Here is a 10122-nt window from a genome sequence, read left to right on the forward strand (position 1 = left end):
TTCTACATTTTGTGATAACCACTTGGAACCTTAGTCCCCATAGTTCGTATACATACATCTCAATTCAGTATAAATACCATAATTATACAGTTTTACAGTACCATGACATACAAATTTACAGTTAATCTCAGAAACACAGTTGATATAGACACATTTTACTACAGCGTCATTGTTGCGTTTCCGCCCCACATAATTTAACACACCCCAAGGACACAAACGAGTGTGTGGCACCAAAATCAAAAAGTGTAATAACTTTAAATGAAAACATATTAACAGTACCAGTCACCACGTCACCGACCGTCTCAGCATCGCCCGGCGTCAAAGCGAAAACTCTGGCTGGGACCATATTCCTCTACTAGCCTCCACGTGGCGCCTGGTAGCCTCCTCGAGCAGGTCTATGAGCAGGGGCTGCACCAATCTGTGTTGGACACTCCCTCCCCATATGTCCCCGCTCCCCACATCGATAACAAACACCTCGTCCGGCACGACACTCCCCGAGGTGCCTCTTCCAACAGGTCGGGCAAACTGAAGGTGGTTGTACACCCTAAAAACCGCGATTCCCAGTCTCTTGCCTCTGGTATTTGTAGTAGCCACCCCTCTTTCACGAACCACATCCAACCCCCTGCTGGGAACCAGAAGGTGTGGACCTCTTCTTCTGTCTCTGCTCCTCAACCTCCAACCGCTCTCCAATCTCCGCTATAGTGGCTCTGTCCACTAGCTCAGCAAAATCCTACAACTTCAATATCGATACCTGCTTGTAAATTTTCCTCCTCAGACCTGTCTCAAACTGTCATACCTTCTTCACAATAATGTACGGGGCGAAGAGGGATAGCTCGATGAACCTCGCCGCGTACTGTTGTACTAACAACTGTCCCTGCTTCAGATTCAAGAACTCTTCAATCTTAGCCTCCCTAGACGAGGTTGGAAAATACCTGTCGAAGAATATTTCTTTAAACTACTCCCACGTCATTTCAATAGGAACAGTCCTCTGCTACTCTAATAATCTCACCACTGACCACCATCTTTCGGCCTCTCTAGTCAGTTTATATATGGCAAATAGTACCCTCTGCTCCCCTGAACACTGCAGTACTGTAAATATTTTCTCTATCTCCTACACCCAGTTTTTAGCAACTACAGGATCTGTCCCTCCTGAGAAAGCCGGATGACTCATCTTAATAAATTTCTCAATCGACCTACCGTGGCCTGTTGATGAACCACTCGGTTCCTTTGAACTCCTGGCAATTTCTACCATAACCTGCTATGCCACGCTGCGTAAAACGATATCTGAATCACTACCCGCAGCGCTTGAGGGTCCAGCGCCCTTACTCCCACTGGCATGGGCACTACTGCCACCAGGGTCAATCCTGAAAAACATGTAACTTAACTCAAAACCTCATTCTCTAAACATATCACTCAACCCGTACAATATTTCTCCTACTTAATTTGTCACTCCTTATCTCAATTCAAGGTTCAATCATGCAACCTAGATATCCAACCCGACGATAGTTTACCATGACTTTCCTAAAATCATCCCCCTAGGAAAATCACACAAACCACCACGGAAGTCCTGCATCTAGACTACAAAATTAGACCTCAAATTCCCTCATCCTATACTCTGGTATTATTACTACTGCACTATAGAGTCTACAGAACCTAGTATCCTAGGCTCTGATACCAAACTGTAACAACCTCAAATTTCTTAACATAAATATAACATAATAAATGAAAAAGTCAACCTGAACCCGTGGGTAACGGGGACACCTGTCAATCATAGCGGAAACCAAAGCAACAGCAAGCATAAAATCTAAATTATCCATCCATAAAGCATAATACCAGAAGCATAATACCAGAGTTATCTACATTCCCAAAATATTGTATCTACTTACATTCTTACAAAATATTTCAAAATACATCTAGGATCCCATAATCAAAACAATTTTGATCCTAATACATTGCTTACCCTCCTAACGGGGTGGCTTAGTAAACTCAACGGCGGTCACGACCGGCCGGTCACTCAGGGTCTCCTGAAAAATATATTAAGTTTGGGGGTGAGACACTTCTCAGTAAGGGAAAATAAACTAAATACAACTGTGTGGCAATATGAACATTTAATGCAATTATACATATACAGTACATTTCATATTTTCGTAAATGTTCATCATATCATACTGAATAATCACATGCTTTCATATTTTCTAATAAGTCATATCGTACGTAAAACATTTATTATAACTGATAATACTGAAAATAAACACAGGATGAATAGCTAGTTGATGTCATGTATTACCCCCCATGACGGGTTGTGCAGCCCGAAGGCGAGACCCGACAATGGTTGGGCGACCACTGCCAAGTCAAAAAGTGTCTGTAAGTACGATGGGCCTGCCACACCCTGGTCCGAACTGCCAGGTGGACGTCTACAACTCTACACTAAAAGTCACATCGGCTATTCATCTCCCACCCCCTCGTGGGGTGGTTAGCACAAGTATGAACATAGATATCTAATCTATATAGCTACGGTACCGTGCTCCTGAACTAAACTAAACTAACATCCGAGTTTTAATAACATATAATACGTTATAATTACGGCCTCGTGCCAAACATTTCATAATTACGGCCTCGTGCTGAACATTTCATACATACCATTTTGAAAATAATCAATTTATCATACATTTCAACATCATAAGGTACTGTATACTTTCATAATTTCTCAAACCACACTAAATTCATATCATTATCATTATCATATCATAATATTGTTTTACGTAAAATAATATTCATGCCACACATTTGCTGTATAAAACTTTACATTGCATTCTAAACATCATAATTTCTGGCATCTCATACATATATATACATTTCAACATATAAGCAGTATTTTTCTCAAACGTACATTTCCTTCGTAATCTATAGATATAATACATGCTTTCTAAAAAATAATTTTTCTCATAAATAATAACAATTTGCATAAAATGACTACTTTAGTTTATTCCTTTACCTGGTTACTGAGAAAAGCCCCTATAAACTCTGGTCTCACACTCGTAGGATTTCCTAATCAATACCCTGAAAATGAAAACTCTCAATATTAAACTTCAGTATTTCTATGTGTATATTATTTCCTATAACTATCACAAGACCAAAATTGCCTTAAAAAGCCTTACCTCAACCTAGGGATGATTTCCAATTTGCTTTCACCAACGATCCGCTCCGGCATATTTGGAGAGAAATTCCCCAAGAGCGTCGTGGTGACTTTGGATTGTCGATCCGACGTAAACCTGGCCCAAAATCAATGAGAGAGAGAAAGATGGCCGCAGGGGAGAAAGAGAGAGAGAGGAGAGAGTTAACTTAATTGTGAAGTTAAAAATTCGGATTTTGATATTTATAGAACAGGGATTCGTCGACGAGCCACATCATTCATCGACGAGTCCTTAAATAATTTCATCGACGAAATTCAGTCGGCTCAAAACCTCTCTCAGTATTTCCTCGTCAACGAATCCTGTCTTCGTCGACGAGTCCTCTGATACTTTCCTTTCCCCTTTATTATTTAAATTCCATTTTTATTCGGGTTGTCACAATACTGGCATAATTGGCTACCAACCAATCCATACCAAAAATTACATCGAACTCATGCATGTCCAATACTATCAAGTCAGATGGCAAGACTTCCCCTTGAATATCAACTAGACAGCCTCAAAGCACTCTACTACACCTCACTACTAACCCTATTGGTGTAGTTACTAACAATTCGGTGTCTAACAACTGTGTTCATGCCCCACAAAATCTAAAACACCCCATGAACATGAACGAGTGTGTGGCTCCTAAATCAAACAATACAATAACTTTAAATGAAAGCATGTTAATCATACCTGTCACCACATTGCCGGTTGTTTCAGCATCTCCAGGCGTCAAAGCATAGACTCTCGCTGGAGCTACATTCCTATTCTAGCCTCCACGGGGCGCATGATAGCCTCCCTGGTACGGTCTGGGAGTAGAAGTGGTATTTGGTGGTATAGGGCAATCTTGCACCAGATGTCCCTACCTATCGCAGCGATAGAAAATGGCTCTCCCCACTCGACAGTCTCCCAAGTGTCTCTTTCCATAATTATAACAGACAGGAAAATTCTGCACCACCTGAAGCTCTCGACCTCCAGTTTCCTTTCTCTATCCTCTACCATAGTTTCCTCTCCTCCACTGATCCTGCCTAGATCCCTGCTGGAAGCCTGAAGGTGCAGATCTCTTCTTCTGTCCCTGCTCCTCTGCATCCATGCGCTCACTAGCCTTAGCCAAAGCTGCTCTATCAACTAACTCAGCAAAATCTTGTATCTTCAACACTACCACCTACTTGTATATTCTTCGCCTCAATCCTCTTTCAAACTGTTTTGCCTTCTTTACCTCATCAGGAATAATATACGGGGCGAAGCGGAATAGCTCTATAAACTACGCTGCATACTACTGGACTGACTGTTGTCCCTGCTTCAAATTCAAAAACTCTTCCACTTTAACATCCCTGACAGTGGCTGGGAAATATTTTTCAAAAAATAATTCTTTAAATCAGTCCCATGTCATAACTATCGGCGTCTTCCTCTGCTACTCTAGAAATTTCATAGCAATCCACCACCTCTCAGTCTCCCCTGTAAGTTTATAGGTGGCGAATAGGACCTTTTGCTTTTCTGTACACTGCAATACTACCAAAACTTTCTTAATCTCCTACATCCAATTCTCGGCGGCTGCAGGATCAACTCCTCTTGAAAATTTCAAAGGATTCATTTTGATAAATTTCTCTATCGTACACCCATGGCCTGCAGACAGGCCTCCCTGCTTTCTGGAGCTCCTAGCGATCTCAGCTATAACCTACTGAGCTACACTGTGTAGTACTACATCTGAATCAGTCTCGCATACACTCAAGGGCCCTGCACCATCGCTACCGCTCTCATGGGCACCACCACCTTCAGGGTCCATCCTGAAAAGACAATAAACATGGCTCAGGGACCCTATCCTTATTATTTGCGCGTCTAACTAAAATCCCCTATCTTAACATCTTTATCTTATTTCAAGATCCAATCCTACACTATAGAAACACAACCCGACAATAGTTTACTATGATTTTCTTAAAATCATCACTCCAATAAAAACACAAAAACTACCACGGAGGTACTGCCTCTAAAATGTAGAACAAAACCTTAAATTTTTTCCCTAAACTCTGGTATTGTTTCCACTGCATTCTAAAGTCTACAAAACCTAGCAACCTATGTTCTGATACCAAACTGTAACGACCTACCTATTTTACCATAAATTTTTTTTTAAACATAATCAACCTGAACCCATGGGTACCAGGAATATACCTGAACTACAACACTGATACCTAAGCAACGGTAAATGTAAAATCACATATATATCAAATCATCCATCCAACACAATACCAAAGTTTCACTACAACTGTCATATACATATACACATCCCAAAATATTCAAAAAGTGTCCTAGGGTCACCACCCAAAAATTCGTCAGACCCTAACAAAATGACTTACCCTTCAAACAAGGTAGAACAGTCGAACTCTAACGCTGCGGAGCTCTACTCGCTCTTCAATCTGGGGCTCCTGAAATGTTTATATAGCTGGGGTGAGGCGCCTCTCGGTAAGGGAAATAAACTAATATCAGTGTGTGGCAACATGAGTATTTTCGTGTTATACATATAACGGTACATAAATCATATTTGATAAAATTGTCTATATCATATCTGGAAAAAATATAATTTATCATAACATGGTATAACATACAGAATTTCTATACATAAAAATCATCTCATAGAACTGTCCATGAAATAACACCCTAGATGGATAGTTGGCTGGTGTCATGTCTTACCCCCACATAACTGGGTTGTGTGGCCCGAAGGCGGGACCTAGCAATGATTAGCCGACCACGCTAGATCAACATAAGTCTATAAGTACGATGGGTCTGCCCCTCTTGGTACGGACACTAGAGGGACGCCTGCACTACCATAAAACCACATCAACTGTCGATCTCCCACTGCCCCTTACGGCAAGTGGTAGCACTAATATATACATGATCGTGATCATATAGCTACGGTACCGTGCTTCATGAAAGCCTAAACCAAACCAACCAGATTTTGATAACATATAGTAAATCTCAAATAATAATACATAACTATTTCACAATAATATTTGTTATAATAATATTTTCATGAATTTTTGCTTATCAAAAAGTATAAACCCCAGCCCTTACGCTGGCATAATAAGACATGAAAATCACAGCCCTTACGCCAGCATAACATATCATAAAAACCACAGCCCTTATGCTAACATATATTTTAAGATACCTAGTTTGAAAACCCTATACCGTTTCAATATCATACTTTAAACCTAGTTCCTGTACCGTTTTTAATATCTTCCTGAATACAGTAATAACATGCTGATTCTGAAAACATAGTATTCTGATATTACATAAAATTAAATAATTTCATACTCATACCACACAAAAGTGAATATTGTTCTATTCATAAAATCTGCACGAAATCATATTCCCTGCTAAACTGTATTAAAATCATTTTCCTGTTAACAACAGTATTTCCCACATCAGTTCTATAACATACATAATTTCCTTGAAAATAAAAGCTAAATAATAATAAATAATTTCATGGAAATTCTAAATTAATTTATCCCCTTACCTGACATATAAAAAACCTATGAATTACTCCAAAATCACACCTATGTGGTCCCCAACTCAACACCCTGAAATTAATAATTTTCCAACAAAATCTCAATATTATCTTACCTAACATATTCTTCTCAATCTAGAAACACCAAAAACCTAATAAAACTGAAATTAACTACTTACCCAAATTTTGAGATGGTTCTCAAGTTAGCCTAACTAATAAATCACTCCAACAGATGTGCAGAGAATCTTCCCAGGAGTAATGTGGCGGCTTCCGATTGTCAAACCGGCAAAGAACAGAGCTGGAATTGAAGAGAGAAGGTAAGGGAGCTGAAGTGGGAGAGAGAGAAAAGGGTTTGGCTGAATTTTTCATGCAGAAAATCCAATTTGAGCCTATTCATACACGAACGTTCGTCAACGAGGCCCAGAAGAGAGTTCGTCGACGAACACCTACACATCGTCGACAAAATTCTGGCCCTGAAAACAGCTCTCTCGGTACTTTCTCATCAACGAGACACGTGTCCACGTTGACAATCCCAAGAAACCTATTTGTCGACGAATGCGGACCTTTTAGTGACCCCCTTAAAAATTCTCATTTCTCTCCTTTCTTTTATCATTAAATTACTATAATTCTTCGGTCCCTACATCCGCAGCCACAATGTTGACTGTTGCCTCAGCCTGTACTTCCAGAATGCTGATCCTCTCTGCATTGGTTGGTGTCATGATCACTTACTAAAACTTTCCAAATCCCACAATGAGGGTAACTGAATTCTCGTAACAACTGTGCCTTGGCTTTGATACCAAGTGTCACAAGCCAACTATTTTCACACCTTTGTGAAGGTACGTGCGGCGCTAGCTAAAGCACTCTTACTTAACTAGTCAGCCTATCATTTATTACCATTCATCTACGAAACATTTTCATTAACATTTATTCAAATAGTAGTGAAAACAGTAATCAATTCATGAAAGTCGTGGCAAGCAAACAGTAAACATTGAAGCAAATGTAATTCATTAACAACATCTCCGTTAATATTGTGTATTTAGCGAGGAAAGCAAGTAGGTTAAACACGTTGACAATAGTTAGTGAGTTTTACAATGACTGATGAACATTAACCCTCCCCTAAAGAGGTTTTTATATAATTATCATCCTACCACTAGAAAACATCAAAGTGACCAAAGAATCATACTATCTTATTTGGTATACAAATAAACTATTAACAGAAAATAACCCTATACTAATATTTATATGATGGAAACTTATCTCTCACACACATACACACATACGAGATAAGTCACAAGCAAGCATAATGCCCTGAACAAGTTTAACTCGTCACAATCAATTTGCTATTGGAGCAGTTTGGGCGGTGCGGGGGTTGGGCTGCGCTCGTTAGTACTTGATGTGGAAGATCAACACGTGAGGCTGCGCTATGATTATAAAACGGTGACATTCACCACGGCGGGTTCCACCGGGGGCACCTATCAGCACTTCACGAAAACTCTGCGAGCTCAACTGGCTAGTGGACGATTGGTATACTCAATACCAATACTACGCAATCCACTCACCATTCTGAGCGATTCCCCTCTGTGGAACTCTGATCAAACTGGTAGGACGAATCCATAGAGCTGGGAGTCGACGTCACCAACGCATATATTGTGGCTCATCGAACTGGAAACCAAGCCTACTTCTTAAGCGACGCTCCCAAGGCTGCATTCACTTTTCTTTTCCCATATATGAAGGAGCAGCAGAATTGACACAGCTCCAATTCGATGGCAGCTATACGAGTCTCCAAAACACTGCTGATAAATACAGAGAGGATATTGACTTGGTAATGGGAGCGGTCATCTTGGCGCTTCACAGGACGCCAGAAAACGAGCGCCAGAGCACCCTGGCTCGCTCCCTCATCGTTGCCATCCAGATGGTTTCGGAGGCGCTGCGGTTTACCTACATCGAGCAATGGGTGTGCAATAGAATTGGGGGAGGGTATAAAATATTTCGCCCAGATGCCGCCATGATCAGCCTTGAGAACAAATGGAAAGCCCTCTCCAAAGCTGTCCAAACATCCAAAGATGGAATCTTTCCCAGTCCAGTCCAACTGCAAAAACCTGACTTCACCCCATTCTTCTTGTCAAACCTAAATGATAATAAACTAGCTCCAAACCTGGCCATCTTGTTGTTCTACTGCGGGGCCGGGACATCTGATCCTCATCATTTCTCTCAAATGTTGTTCACAAGGTCTGTTGTGGGAGACAACGACGATGTTGACAGTGTTTGTTTGTCCTGGGAGCCCACAGCGCGCATCGCCGGTCGAAATGGTCTGTGCATTGAAGTCACAGATGGGTAATACAACAATGGAAATGCAATACAGCTGTAGCCGTGTGGACCCTGAAGAAAGACGGGACAGTTCAATCCAATGGTAAGTGCTTGACTGCTTACGGCTACGCTTCAGGCGACTACGTGATGATCCATGATTGCTCCAATGCCGCGTCTGATGCAACCCGTTGGGTAGTATGGGGCAATGGGATAGTCGTAAATCCCAAGTCAGTAGCGCCACACTCACCCTAACTCATGTTGTTTATGGAATCTCTTATACTTGGTTTCAAAAACAAAAAAAAGGAAGAAAAATATAAGAGTGCTGCATGGACTCGTCGGCAAGTGGTCAATCTTAGTCGATGAGTAGATACTAAGAGATTCAAAAGTTCAAAATTTTTTAGATACCAAGAGTAGAAAAATGGGGTTGTCGACGAGTGGTCATATTAGTCAACGAGTGGTCTTCTTTGGCTCGTCGACAAGTACCCTGTTCTCGTCAACAAGTGCATTTAAGTTACAAGAAAATATTTGAATTTTGAATTAGAACATTAGGGTGGTTGGAAATTCGGAGGGAAACTTCTGCGGGAGTCTTATTTATGTTCTTCTTGGCGTTTATTGACAGAGTGGGAGATCATTGCAAAGTGTATTGTGTTCTTTGACACTTTTTAGTGAAATTCTTGTACCGATTGCTTCCGTAAATGTAGGTTTTACCGAATCACGTAAATCTTGTGTCGATTCTTATTTGTTTCTCAATCTTTTGGCTGTGTTTCATTTGCTTGTTGTTGATTTACTTATTCCAATGTACATCATATATCCGATCATTATACAACAACTCATTAATTATTATCACAATATCCTTTTTACAAGCAACAAAAGAAAATGCAATATTAAAGTATTATTCGAATGATGATGAATCATGTTTTACACTTCATGAAAAAATGTATTAAGTCAATAGCATATGACCTTGAATGACCCTTCCAAGAATAATATAAATTAACTTGTAAATCAATTGTCCTCCAAAACATTGATAAGATGGTCCTTGAAACAAACAACCATGCACTCTCTTTAGACATGAAACTGAAGTACTTAAAAATTTGATCACTGCACTATGCAAAACACTCCTAATCAAATTAACTAATAAGGAGT

The 10122-nt window shown here is 40.3% G+C and overlaps 1 protein-coding gene and 1 long non-coding RNA gene across 2 annotated transcripts in view; one reads left to right on the plus strand and one right to left on the minus strand.

Annotated features, from left to right (window-relative positions):
* The window catches only part of LOC131165728 (ricin-like), a 630504-nt gene extending 620627 nt beyond the window's left edge, over nt 1-9877 (plus strand). The window contains exon 2 of the mRNA XM_058123747.1: nt 8060-9877. Coding sequence (XP_057979730.1) covers nt 8498-9010 — 513 coding nt within the window. The 5' untranslated portion in view covers nt 8060-8497 and the 3' untranslated portion in view covers nt 9011-9877. The remainder of the gene's footprint in view (nt 1-8059) is intronic.
* Nucleotides 1800-5600, minus strand: LOC131165732 (uncharacterized). The gene is made up of 2 exons (XR_009139636.1): nt 5525-5600; nt 1800-2024 (listed from the first exon to the last, which is right to left on the minus strand). It is a non-coding gene; the product is annotated as an uncharacterized LOC131165732 (long non-coding RNA).
* Nucleotides 9878-10122: the final 245 nt, after the last annotated feature.

Source organism: Malania oleifera, chromosome 10 (genome assembly GCF_029873635.1).
Source record: "Malania oleifera isolate guangnan ecotype guangnan chromosome 10, ASM2987363v1, whole genome shotgun sequence".
NCBI classification, from domain to species: domain Eukaryota; kingdom Viridiplantae; phylum Streptophyta; class Magnoliopsida; order Santalales; family Ximeniaceae; genus Malania; species Malania oleifera.